This window comes from Anser cygnoides, chromosome 1 (assembly GCF_040182565.1).
Source record: "Anser cygnoides isolate HZ-2024a breed goose chromosome 1, Taihu_goose_T2T_genome, whole genome shotgun sequence".
Taxonomy (NCBI): Eukaryota; Metazoa; Chordata; class Aves; order Anseriformes; family Anatidae; genus Anser; species Anser cygnoides.
In genome coordinates this window covers 14616940-14630507 of record NC_089873.1, presented here as the reverse complement: position 1 = coordinate 14630507, position 13568 = coordinate 14616940, and the positions used below count along the sequence as shown (strand labels likewise).

Here is a 13568-nt window from a genome sequence, read left to right as displayed (position 1 = left end):
AGTCCTCATAGAAACACACTTCAGCCTGTCATTCCTGTGTGTTTATGCTTAAAATGTTAGCCTTCAGCACGTGTTTCATACTGGTTATCTTTGTTGACCACTGAAGGAGAACTTTGCCAAATGCAGTTTCCCTGCCCCAAACACTGTCTTACCTACCTTTCTCTCCAGGTCTTCAGTTGTTCCTTCCTGTCGAGTCAATCATCTTCTTATGTTATCATTTTCAATAGAAGATTTTCCGTGTCATTATTTCTCCCCTGCTGGCCAGCTCAGACACTTGTTTGTACTCCTCTGCATCTCAAAATACTCTTTCTCCCACCACTCTTCTTTAGGGGAAAAGAACAACAAACAAACAACCCCAACTTTGCTAGTTCTTTGCAAAATCTTCTGAAAGGAATTAGAAAAGTCAAATTCAGGAATGGTTTCAGTAACTATAAACTGTATACTTTTTTTTTTTAGTGGGACATTCTGCTTGATTATCTTTCTCCTCACATGGGTAGTACAATAAAAAGGGTACTTGATGTCTCATCTCTGTTTGCACGGACTGTGCTGCAAAGCGAAGTAAAACTGTTTAAATCTTTCTCGCTCTCAGCTGCTACTCATTGATTTTGCAGGTAGGAGGGGGACTTTTCTGTGGGATCTTGTAAAACCCTGTTGGAAACGGAGCGTGTCTGGGATGCCGCGGTTACATGCGCTGAGGGGTTTGCCTTCTGCGGCACCATTTCTCTTAACAAACATCACGCAGAGCTGTACCGCAGTTTACCAAGCGCAGCAGACAGACAACAAACCCGTTTTCCCGTAGTTTTGCTGTGTAATTTTGGGATGTTCTCGCTGGAAGGCCGCCACTTTCAGCCCTCCGCCCTGAGGCGGCGCCGTCCTCCCGCCTTCACCGCGGCTGACTGAACCCGCCCGGGGGCCCCGGCGGCGGGCAACGGAGGGCAAGAAAACCCCAAAGTTGGCGGCTGGGTGACCACACACGGGCTGGAACCGGCAAGGCAGCGGTGTTAGCGGCGTGTAAGGCGCTGTCCCCGTGAATTTATGCCGCTGGGGTACGGACTAGTAACTTGGAAGCGACGCTCTTCTGCTCCAACGCTGACAGGATCCAGGCGAAGCTCCCCCCGGTGACCACGCTCCGTCCCGCAGCCGCTCTGCCTCCTCCCGCCGCCCTCCTCAGGCCCCAGGGCTCCGGTTGCGGCTTCTTTCTCGAAGCTTCTCCCCCTCAGGGCCAACGGTTTTAACGGGCGGCGGGTGCGAGGCCTCCCCTGGCAACGGCGAGATGGCGGCGGGCGAGCGGGGGGGCCGCGACTACCTGGAGCGCCACGGGATCCCCGAGCTGCTCCGCCGCCTCAGCGCCCTGCTGCTCTACCACCAGCCCGGTGCGGATCCCCCGCGGTGGTAGGGTGGGATTGGGGGGAAAAAGGAGAGATTTGGGGTCTTTAAGGTGGTGGCTGGAAAGAGAGACGCAGCCCGGGGACCGGGCGGGGGTGCTGAGGGAGGGGAGGTGGCAGGAGCCGGGAGAGGGTCGGGTGGCGCTGGTGACTTGGTTCCCTTAAAGAAAAAGAGCTCGGTGGCTTGGTTCCGTTGCAGAAAGACCTCGCCAGTTCCTCATCCAAGTGCTGGAAACAGTGAAGGCCGGCAGGCAAGGAGAGGGAGGGTACCCGTGCCTGATGGACGAGTCCAACCTGGTTGCCATGTTCCAGATGCTGGATGTTGCAGACCTGGGCTACATCACGCCTGTGCAGTACCGAGAAGGTCAGTCCAACCCGAACAGCAATCAGCTTCCTCCTAGCTGTTTGAACAGTTTTGTTAAAGTAGTTTCAAAAGCATTGTATCAAAACAGTTTCGACCCCATCTGTATGTATACATTAAAAGCATCGGCACTTCTGGCCACACAGCCTGGACCTTGGAAAGTTAAAAGAAGTTACGTATGTTTATTTTTTGTTTATTACATCTAGGCCACTTTCAGGTGTTAAATTATTTTTTTCAGATTTATATAGGAAATTCTGTTTCCTTAACTTTAGCTCTTAAAACTTTGGGACTGAGCACAGACAACCTGCACATTGGTGATGATGTGAACGTCACACTGGACACATTCAAGGAAGAAGTGTAAGTATAATTGAAAGGGTATGCGCAGAGTTGCTATGCACAGATCTTTTGCTGTGGCTTATGTTTTATTTACAGAAGCATGTCATTAAAGGACTTACTGGTTTACGCTTACTCACTTTGCATTGAAAGATTTAAACGGATGCTATTGCTCTAGCTTGATGGGTTTGCTCAGCACTTTCCTCAGCCACCTCACATTAGGACCCACACAAAGCAGGTCTATCAGATTTCCTTCCCTACAAGCAGTCATCAGGTAGCCCAGGACTGAGAGCGCTGGTCCAGAAATGCGAAGTATTTGAGATACATTGTTGTTTCTGCCTGATATAGAAGAGCTAGTAATACATAGCTGAAACAAGCTTAAATTTTTTCAGTAATTTCTCATAGTTAGAGTATGGTTCTAGGGAGGATATTTTGGCAGCTGTTACAATGAGTGAAAGAAAACTAAAACTAGATATCCCAACTTACCTAACTGGACGTTTTTATTTTTTCCTAGGAAGAAAAGGTTGCTGGAGATCTGGGCTGCGTATTAGATGGAACAGTGGTATGCTTAATATATTAAAAATAGGCATTTTGCTCTATTCTTTTGCTGCTGTGTCAGCTGTGAACAACTGATTTTAAACAGTGCTCTCTTCTCTTTTTTTCCCCTCTCTTCCCTGTAGTAGCGATCAGCTGAAAACGACAAATGACAAAAATTTGTTTACACTTACCAGGAACTAGAAGGGTATCTTTTGAAAACTACCTTATTAAAAATAAGTAGAAACCTCTTAAAAAAAAAAAAAAAAGTGTTTTGGAGTCTCCTCCTTCAGCTAGTAGCTTACTTTGTTAATCATCGGTAATGAGACAGCAAATAAAGTTAATTTTAAGAGTTGTGGCTTAAGACTTTTTTTTAAACCCCCTTTTATATATATAAAAAAAAAATCAGTTTCAGCAACAAATGTTCATGGTTGAAAGACAGCAGTGCCAAGTAACATAGCATTTATTAAGTTTTAAAATAGGCTCAAAAACAAAGGAGGTCTTATTAAAAAAAATGGGAGAGACTTGGGGACAGCAAAAAAAAAAGAATATAAATACAGGAAACAAACTGACAAATCCCTTCATTCCATCCCAGGTCCTGCATATGAGTATTTTAAATACAGAACACCTGTTACCTGGGATTTAGAGGTGTAAAAACGTGTTTAAGAGAGAGTGTGCCAGTTCAAGTAACATAGTCATTAGTAATGAAGATTGTTAGCTTCTAAATGTAATGACAAGGTGGTTATGTTAAAGTAAGATCTGTGCAGTTAAAAGCCAGGTCAAGTTTCAAATAATTTAAAAGCGTATATATAATAAATGGTAAGATTAGATCAAACCAATTACACAGCATACGGTGTTGGAAAAAAAAAATAACTATGCTGTAACTTATTTGTTTTGATTTTGTTTGAAATAAGTAATCTAGATCAAGTCATTAACCAATTTTGAAGTCTTTATTTTCCTGTATTTGGCCAAATAGCTCTCAAATTGAGAAGAATCTCAACATCCCTTTGAGCTAATTTGTAAACGCCAAGTTCATTTAATGCTGCTGTTGCAGATGGCTGGTTTGGCTTTAGTGATGCGTCATTTTCTGAGGCTGACTGTAGCACATCCTTCAGCAGCAAGGCAGAACCAACATTCAGATTCAGGATAATGCAGGCTTCTTTTATGCTATGGAAGGGAAAAAAAGTTACAATTAAAAAGATTCTTTGTAAATATATAAAATAAAATTTCATAATTAAATTAAATAATTAAATAATTAAGTAATTTAATGAAATTCATAAAATTATTTATAAAAAGAATAATTATATGAATTACTAAAAGAATCACACATAAGATACACTTGATTTTGTATGCATAGTGACTAACAAAAAAGGTTCCATGGACTTCTGAAAAGGATCGAAGTACTGAACTGAAAAGTGCTGCCTAGCCAAAGACAAGCAGCATACTTGGTCTTGCCATCTTAGCACTTTGTGTTACAAGCACCAACATTTTGCCATGCTTGTCTTGGCTTTTACTTCCTAATTTTTCCACTAGTTTAAAAAATACAGAAGAGAAGTTACCATATAATTATGTTTAGCTTCCCCAAACTGCATTTTCTGTTGATAATTAGAAACCTTATTTGGTATATTTTAAAAACATAACTTTACAGAAAGCTGCTAGAGTCTGAATATTCACTCTTATTAATCTCATTAGAGAGCAAACAGATACCCTGCCGCGTTGTTTCTAGTACAAAAAATAGCCATGTACCCACTATACATTACTTTTTACTGTTCCTTTCTGCATCTATTTTTTTAAGCTATGAATACTACATAGGTATCTATTACCTTTGTGAAGGTAATGTGCTCAAAAAAAGTAAGATGCTGCTACGGGAATATTCCAATTAAAAATGCCAATATAACCTTCATCTTCAAGTGTTCAAGACTGAATGCCACGTTCCATGTTGATTTTTAGGTGTGTAGTAAGACTTCTGTCCCAATTAGCCTCGGAGTTTAACGTTTGACTCTGTATAAGACTGTGGGCTATTTAAAGCTACTAAGCACCAGGAAGGTAGCTTCTCACCAGTGAAAGCAACTAGACTGCTATGCAGGGCAATTCTAAGCAGGAACATAGTTTAAAGTAGCCTAAGGATACAGAAAATATGTTGTGCTGTAACTAAATCTTTGAGTAGTTTCTTTTGCCCCAGTTTTGGAATTCTGCTTACATTCCCTAAGTTCATCTATCCGTGTGCAGTAGACATCCTCGCTGCGCTAAATGCTCCAGAACATACATCACAGTCAGTTGCTATCTGAATACGTGCTGCAGGATCGAAACGTTCCCCGTCGTAAACACTGAAAGATGATCCACATAGTTCAAGTATTTCTTATCCACTCAAAACTGTGAAAAAATGTTGGTGATATACAAAACATTCATCTGGATGTTCTATTCTGAAATACTAATGGATCAGAAGTTTGCCTACTTACTGCTTGAAGTAGTTTTCTGGCCTCTTACAGTAGTGTGAAAATAAAGGGAAAAGATTTCTGCTCATGTCAAACTGAAGTTGTGCTGCTCCTCCTTCATTGAAATGATTCGCCATGATTATCTGCAAACACAAAGGGGTGCATCTTCTGTTTAGGCCAGTCACTAACACCTGCGCAGTACTGCACACACTTCGTAGATACCTACCTCCTGATAGATGAATGTATCCACTTTCTCTGCGAGCATTTGCCAGAACACTTTGAATAGGGAGTGACAGAGCTGCTGTTCCAGCTGTAGCAAGCGGTCTCTTAGGGTCAACAACATGGGGCAAGCTGTGCTTGACAGAGACATTACTGCTTGCTCTGCTTGAGATGGTAAAGATAGCCACCTGAAAAAAATTCCATTATTATGACTTCGATGTGATAATTAGTCACATTACAATAACTGAAGTTAAAATTATCCTTTAAGAAAATCTTAGCCAGTTACAATGGTTCAGAGTTTTCAAACCCATTTCAAACCTAAAGGTAATCACAGTCTAATGCTTTATTTAAATGTCCTTTAATGTTAAGCTGATGCTTTAGTTATAAATCTGAACATGCTATTTTTTTTAAAAGCTAATCTGTAAAATCATCAAGCTGTTGTGTTCATTTTGTGAAGTACTACAGAAACTCAACCGCAAACATTCAAGAAACCCTGTGTTTCTGTGAGGATAGAAGCAGTTGTTACAGGCCATTTTTAATACCACTTTGAAGAAAGTAACTCTCATCTGAACTAGAGTGACCCAGCATTCTTCCTAGGGTTTTTAAGACAACATGCCCACCCCACTGCAGAACTACTTCAGCAAGCATAACATAAAATAGGCTTGAAGTAAGGATAAAGAAAATCTTCCAATACTTACTACCCTGTGCCTTTCCCATTCAGGAAAATGATTTTTCTTATTAGCTATTCTTGCCTTTATTTGCCTCAATGTTTTTAACAGAAAATAATATTGGAATATGAGAAGAGTAAACAAAATCACCTCTCTTTTTTGTACAGCTTTGCAGCATCTGTGACCTCTTTGAAGACATGATGTACTTGACGACTCAACATATCTTGTTTCAGGCGCTCCAGGAGGTTAATCATTTCATCAAAGACAGAGCTCTCCATTGAAGCCAGCTGCCCCAGCTGTAGCTGGCTGACAGTGCTACTTTCTGCACAAACCTCCAGCTCAGCCTGCTGTAGCTGCAGGAAGAACTAGAGGAACAGAAGCAGACATAAGTACTAGCAAAAATCATCTTATTATTTGAACTCTACATTTGTACTTTAACAGACAGGGTTCTACAAAACGCGCTCTTGACACATTTATAAACTTAGTCTTAAAACGCTGTCCTGATTCACTAGAATTAATGCACTGTTTTAATCCTTGTAATGCAACTGATGTGGGTCCCAAATACAACAGCAGATACGTAATGCATGTTTGCTGGTCTGACAATAGCAAGAAATGGTCTGAGTTGAATGTGACAGAGCAGTAATGAAGTTGGTTTTGCTTTTAAGCACGCCAAGACACTTTCGTAGATGCAGCTGTACAACACAAAAGCTGCTCTCCTATCAAGTCAAGATCATCCTCTGCTAGAGACAGTTTCCTGTCAAGACAAAAACAATTTGGAGGCTGCCCATCTCACACAAAATGCTTATCTCTTCAATAACCATAGAAAAGCTGACGTACTACAGAATAGATATGGTGCCACTGGGCTCTTACTGAAAATAACTGTACCCAGCACGCTGTTATCAAAGAGTGACTTTGCCAAACACCACCTGAACCAAGCTGTAATGCAGGCACCCACACCAAATCCATTTAAACTGACTTGGCATAGGGGCAATTCAAAAAGCAGGCACATGCTACTGCAACATGTACGCTTCAGCAGCAATACTATTAGTACTATTAGTTCTATTTTTTCCAGAATTAATTCTTCTAAATACATCTACATAAATAGTGCTGAAAATACAACGTTTGATTATGAAACAAACAGAACTAGTCCATTTAAAATAAAAAATTACTTACTACGTTGTCAGCCCAGTCTGCCAACACTGTTGCAATATAGTTAACGGCGTTAAGGATCGCACAGTATCGGAAGCCTAAAGAAGCTCTGCTCTCTTCCTTCATTACTTGAGTTAATCGTATCCTGAAATCATCAACTAGCTCCTTCTGTAGCCCCAGGAACTGCAGTTTTCTGGAAGCTGTTGGAAGATTCTTATACCTGTCTAGAAAGACATTGTTAAAATATTTAACATTTTCCAGCACTGAAGAAAAGGTTTTGAACAAGAAACATAGTCATCTTTTTACATGATCTTACTCCTACAAAGACATCATATAGTATTTAATTTTACAAAAGCTTATTTTTAGCAACCTCAGGAAACTACTCAATGCAAAAGCTAAATATGTAAAGAAACAACACATCTGAGATCCCCTCCCCCTCACGAATCCACTAGCATATTGTATCCTAATACTTTAAGTGATATGTTATCATACCACACCATCTAGTGATATTATGTGGTCCCTAAAGCCATTCACAGAGTAAGATAAAGCTTTTGTAAGAATAAAATACATAAAGTATTCGAATATACAAATAAGCACCTCCTGAAAAGGTACATCCCGCAGATTCAACAGGAATGGTAGGATATTTTTATTATTGCTTTGTAACAAATTATTTTCTCTCCATTATTAATGAGTTTGAATGTGCTAGGTTACGAATTATCAAATTTTAAATAACGCATTTGAAAGCATGTCACTACTAGCTCAAGATTATTTGTGCTAGATAATGTCCAAAATACAGGATAAGCAGGAAAACTTATTAAATTGCAAGTATCACAACTTTGCAAAGTTGTTATTTGCTGACTATTGTTGACACAACAGGTATCTAATAAAGAAATCTATTAGCTGCAGTTTTTCTACTAGTCATTATGAACAAGAGCAATGTCCACAGATTGGTAGTTACCAGTTATAACTAACAACAGAGTCATAAAAGTTTCGGCACAGTCTGGGACTTTCATTTCATCTACGTCGGTGATATCTTTGTATTGTGATATCCACGCAGCCTCGGATGAAAGCATGGAGTCCATTTTCTGAAGAGCAACTGAGCACAGAAATTGTAAATTGTTTTAGTATTTAATAATGAAAAAAACTTCTAACGAAAAAATCCTCTAAAACCAAACAATATATAAAAATAAAATCTTTATCCCTAATGAGTTAAAATTTACATTTTCAGATCAGAAAAAACTACTGATGACTGGTTTCATTCAGTACCAATTCCAATAACAGCATCACAAATGCAGATACAAGAATTATGTCAAGGCTATCTTTTTTTTTTTTTTTTTAAATAGTTGGCTTGTTCTGTTTCAATATATTTCTTCTCTGACTCTCAAAAATTAATTCTTCTCCCCATTTCAATTTAAAGTCTATCCTTGTCTGCACACTCAAATACACCTCTGTCTAAAAATAAGCCTGCTAGGTCCCATACAGCTCAGGGACAACAGTCCTATAAACTTCAGAAGCACTACTAGAATCAAACGATTTTTTATTCAAAATAACTGAAGAGTATAAAAATATCACAGAATCACAGACCTGCTTAAACAGGGCTGGACCCAGCATTAACCCCTGGGCACTCCTCTCATTACCGACCTCAAAAATACATCTTATGGAGTAGCCCTGTCCAAGTGACTTCTACTTGAGAAGACTATTTGTATTCTGCACCATCAGAAAGAAAATGTGTCAAGGCCAACAAAATCCATCGCAAGTCTTACATTTTTTTTCCACTGTTAGCCACCTCTGGAAGCAGGACTCTTCTGAAAGAATATGCATGCAACTGGGAAAGGTGCTGAGGTAACCATGAACGCTGTAAAGCTCTCTCTCAAACTGAAGTACCTCATCCACAAGGTGACAAAAGAGGGCATCATCGTATAACAGGAATGGAATATCAGCAGCCAGCTTCTCCAAAATCAGCATTACCAGAGCACGAGAGAATTCAAGCTTTTAAAAGAAAAAAGTGAGTAAAATATCAGAGATACATACATATATGTATGATCTTAAAACTGTTACTAGGCTGAGTTAAGTCTCACCACAAGTTTAGTGAACTCAGTAGAAGAATGCTTGTACAAATTGACTGTATATATATTTACACATAAAACACACAGATGTGCTTACCCCAGCATTCACTGAAGATCCTGCCTTGTCCAATATTGGCTGGATTTTGTCATCAAGGAACTTTGAGTGATTTCCAATCCACATAAGCACTTGTGTTAAATACCATTCAGGCTTATTTAAAAAAAAAAAAAAAAAGAATAGAAAATTAATAAATCCCCTAATATACTTAATACTATTAAAATGCACTGTATTAGCAACTGTAAGAGCGCAAATGTATTTACATTTACTCAAGACTGTCAACACAGAGACTTGTGCAACTACAGTGTTAAAAACCAGCTCTCCAAGCCTGCTGCAGATGCATTACCGTAGCATTAATATTTACTCGTAGGAAACCTGCTTCAGTGACAATTCTCGGGTAAAATACTCAGTCTTTGAAGATAACTCATACAAAAAGCAGGTCAGTTTCCAACTGGTAAAGTGCACATCTCTCTGGCCCAGAGAAAATGTTTATGCCTCTGGAAGATCTCCACGTGTTACCTTGGCATCTGTCCCCACTAAGGGAGACACAAATACTGCATAATTTAAGAATCTTAATTTCAGAGAAGAAAGTGTCCAAGCTATACAATTTAAATACAGTAATGTATCTGTTGTTAAATAAATAAATAAATAAATCAAACCACTTTCTTCCATACCTTGCTTAAGACATTTGTTGGTTTATTTCCAGTGAAATGATACTTGAATCTTTTCTGCAGAGGATTCAGCATGATCTGGATTGGAAGGATAATAGGTGGTGAAGGGGGTAAGGAATACTTTTCTGGAAGCTGTTTAGGTTTGGTTAACAGTTCATCTCTAAGTTTCACAGTTAAGGACAAATTTAAGTGTTGATTCCTCCAACGGTAAAATTTCAATAAAATGTGTTTACAGAACTGAACGCTTTAGCTCTACCTTGTTGGCTAAAGGCAGTATTACACAAGGTATACAAGTCCTCAAATATGAGCAACACTCAAAATGTTTCCGTCTTATAAGATATTTAACGTAACTCTGGCTGCTAAGGATAATTTATTCAGTGACAGTACAAGTCACTGAAGTCAGTTTGATTTAGGAAACCAGTATCATTTAAAAAAAGAAAAAGGGAAGAAAAAACACCATCATCACTACCAAACCCAGGGGCTATCCAAGAGACACACATATTCATGTTTCTTAAAGAAATATCAGATTCATGAGATTAATAAATGCAGTACATGATTTCCCACTTCGAAGCAACCAATTTAAGCAGCCCAGCCTCACTGACCAAAATAGTTACTGGCTCCAGGTTGCCTAGAATGACCTTGTTTCTTCCCAGTCCAGTACTGCTGATTTAAACAACAACAAAAAGCTACAACAACCCCAGGAAAAAAAAATGAACAAAAATGGTTGTTTGAACTTCAGCTGTGCTTGATTTCACCCACAAACAAAAGGAACAGGACGAGCAGCAGTGCCTTCTGACTTACCTCAGAGACAAGTTATTGCTGCTCAGTTAAAATTGTTCCATTTTTTTAAATTCCTTTCTGAGACGTACATCTTGAGCTTTCTCTCTCTTCTTTCTGGGACTGCATATATTAAAGTGATTAACACAGATTTCAAGTAACGTTAGGAAAGTAAAAGCATTAACTACGCCCAATTAAAAAAAATTTCATCATCATTTGTATTAATATAGGTAATCTTGCTGAAAGTATATAATGTAAGGTGTGCACATTGTGAAGCCTGAACTGCAAGTCACCATGAGATCATTGGATCTGATGACTTGGAGTTATGATCCTGCTACTGCCAAAAAGAATAACTTGAATTTTAATTGAAAACAAGTTTTAAATTCTTGCTCTGGTCACCTAGCATTTTCTATACAAGAAGTACCTTATAATGTTAATATAAAGTAATATAAATTTAATTTCTGACTTTCGAGAGCTCTGACAATTATTATCCTCACTAAAACACGCCACAACTATTTAAAAGGATACGAGGTTTGCAATTTCAGAAGCTGACAGAACAGCGTCTCCAAATTGTTGTATACGTCAGGGGCACTGGCTGGAGCAGCAAGGCCAAATGCCTGAGACTGTGGTGGCCCCACAAACGGCCAGCGAAGCTGGGCTAGTACCTCTTCAAAGTCACTGCAACATAAAACATGCACTTTAGCACAAACCTGCAGTACAACATAAAGATGAGGCAGTGACAGTGCATCCCTTACCTTGACAACTTGTCCTTAAGAATTTTATGCCAGAATTTAACGGTGGACCTCACAAAAGCAAGAAGATGAGAACAAGATGACTCCTGAAGTTTAATATCCAGTTCTGCCATAAAAGCTAGAGTACTGGCTGCCTCTGGAACATTGTTGGTCATCAGATACTGCTGAATGTTATCACTATAAAATTCAAGAAAAGTTGAGGTCAAACATTCACCAAGAATCATTTGTGCACTGAAAAATTGAGATAAAACAATCTAAAATATTTTAATGAGACAAACACTGTTACCACTCTCATCGCGTATATGCAGTGCTCAGCCCTGAAAAGTCTGTGTGAAAACATTAGTAACAATATTCTTAAAGTATATAAGATTTTAAAGTACACCAACTTTACCTTAACTCTTCTATTCGTGAAATCCATTTAAGATAGGACAGGTGCCGTTCAATCTCCTCTACTTGACTAATCAGCACACCAAGCTCCTCCATCCATGGCTCAGCTTTCAGTAAGTGGCTATCGATTGAATCAGATAGAAGAGCTTCTTCCTCTAGAAGCCGATTCAGAGATTTTTTAGAATCTTCTGCGTTCTTCAAGGCCTTTTGAATTCTTTTAGGGACTTCAGATGAAACTGTAAGTACCTACATTTATAGAAAGGTATTAAAACTCACATAAAAACACTGCATTATGTAGAGTGGTATCTTCAGAAATATCAATACACTGCTTCAATTAAGTTCGGTCTTTCGACTGATTTTACTACTTAATCAGTCATGTTTACTACTTAAATCAGTCATATATTCAGCATATTAAAATAAAAAAGGAAATGTGCTTACCTGTTCTTCTAACTGCTTTTTATTTTCAGACAGCTTATCGATAAGGCTGCCCAGCTTCCTCAGAGAATCATAGTCGTTTCCAACTTCTCTTTCCACAAATTCAGAAACATAGTACGGGATATCGCAATGGTCTAGATCTCTAGTGACTTCTTTCTTTGTAACGTTAAGAGCTGCCATGTTTTCTTTATCTGCAATGCTAATCATATAACTTCAGTTACTCACCGCTAAGACAGCACTACCAGCTAGAGACCTCCCGAGGATACAAAGCTCCATGAAAAACAGGGCAGTTCAACTTAAACTGAAGTTCAAATAACACATGTAATAGCAATCCTGCATTAAGTGAGACAACTTGCTAGCCTAGGTCTTAGCTGAAAAATCTTATTTATATACATTTCTCTGGTGGTTTATTATATGTTAACTAATGACATGGAACATGCGTGCTACTTGAAAGAGTCCTCCCTTCCCCAAAAGCATAATTTAATAATTGTTGCAAATAGTTCAGCACATAGGTAGTTTCTACACAGGTAAGTTAGAAAACATGGAAAAATACAAATAATAATTTTGTGAAGTAGAAAGAGAAACCACAATCCCCCTCTTTACCTGTTCACAGAAGCAAGTGGTGAAGGACTCACTACTAGCCAAGGATTCACTCAGGTCTTACGTTACAAATCATTGCTTGTTCTTCAAGAGTGACAGGGCAATACTCGTAAGGAAGCCCCGGCAGGGAGGCAGCAGAAGAGGCACTTGCCTGTTTCAGCATTTGGCAGAGAAAACCGGACCTGCAATTGAGACGGCGATCACACAGACGGAAAGCAAAACGGCTGCGAGGAGCTGCGCTTGGACAGCTCAGCTCTCTGCTTTTTAACATCGCTGTCAGAACAGCGTTTAAAAACGAAGTTTAAACGCTTGCACGTCGTCGCTACAGGTTTTAATTAAATTAAAAACCCCGCTAAGCGGACAACGGGAACGAGAAAACGGCGCAAACGAGGAGACAAAATCGGGAGACCAGGAGAGGAAGGCGCAGACCACTGCCTTGAGGAGCTCCACAAGGCCCTGGGCGAGCCCACAACGCAGCCCCACAGCCGGGGAGCCCCGGCCCGGCCCCACAGCCGGGGTGCGGACACCAGGCGACCGCCACCACCGCGTCCCCGCCGCCGCCCTCAGCCACCGGGGCCGGAGCCCTCAGCGTCCCCGTCCCCCCCCCCCCCCCAGCCCCTGTGAGAGAAACGCGCGCGCCCACCTGCACCCTCACGCCCCGCCCCGCCCCTGCCGCGTCAGCGCCTCGCTGCGCAGCCCCGGGGCGGAGCCGGAGGCGCGCACTGCGCACGCGCGGCCGCT

General features: G+C 40.2%; 2 protein-coding genes across 7 annotated transcripts; one reads left to right on the top strand and one right to left on the bottom strand.

Moving 5' to 3' along the window:
- The first annotated feature begins 15 nt into the window (after positions 1-15).
- On the top strand, positions 16-6241 carry EFCAB10 (EF-hand calcium binding domain 10). 3 transcript variants are annotated; one of them, XM_048068599.2, is made up of 5 exons: positions 16-1373; positions 1585-1749; positions 2019-2103; positions 2594-2641; positions 6103-6241. In XM_048068599.2, exons 1-4 carry the CDS (start codon positions 1274-1276, stop codon positions 2628-2630), a joined length of 387 nt encoding a protein of 128 aa, XP_047924556.1. In that variant the 5' UTR covers positions 16-1273; the 3' UTR covers positions 2631-2641; positions 6103-6241. The 3 variants fall into 3 exon arrangements, with proteins under 3 accessions (XP_047924556.1, XP_013048076.2, XP_047924555.1); XM_048068598.2 differs by lacking the exon at positions 6103-6241 and adding an exon at positions 2760-2965 and having other exon boundaries at positions 19-1373; XM_013192622.3 differs by lacking the exon at positions 6103-6241 and having other exon boundaries at positions 18-1373; positions 2594-2965.
- On the bottom strand, positions 3545-13535 carry RINT1 (RAD50 interactor 1). Of its 4 annotated transcripts, none has more exons than XM_048068581.2 (15): positions 13471-13535; positions 12831-13009; positions 12231-12426; positions 11797-12038; positions 11409-11582; positions 11182-11331; positions 9880-10036; positions 9248-9358; positions 8848-9073; positions 8043-8180; positions 7109-7308; positions 6086-6300; positions 5275-5455; positions 5073-5191; positions 3545-3780 (listed from the first exon to the last, which is right to left on the bottom strand). In XM_048068581.2, exons 3-15 carry the CDS (start codon positions 12405-12407, stop codon positions 3564-3566), a joined length of 2307 nt encoding a protein of 768 aa, XP_047924538.2. In that variant the 5' UTR covers positions 12408-12426; positions 12831-13009; positions 13471-13535; the 3' UTR covers positions 3545-3563. The 4 variants fall into 4 exon arrangements, with proteins under 4 accessions (XP_047924538.2, XP_013048108.2, XP_013048107.2 ...); XM_013192654.3 differs by lacking the exon at positions 13471-13535 and adding an exon at positions 4814-4940 and having other exon boundaries at positions 12831-13417; XM_013192653.3 differs by lacking the exon at positions 13471-13535 and adding an exon at positions 13237-13413.
- Between the last annotated feature and the right edge of the window lie 33 nt (positions 13536-13568).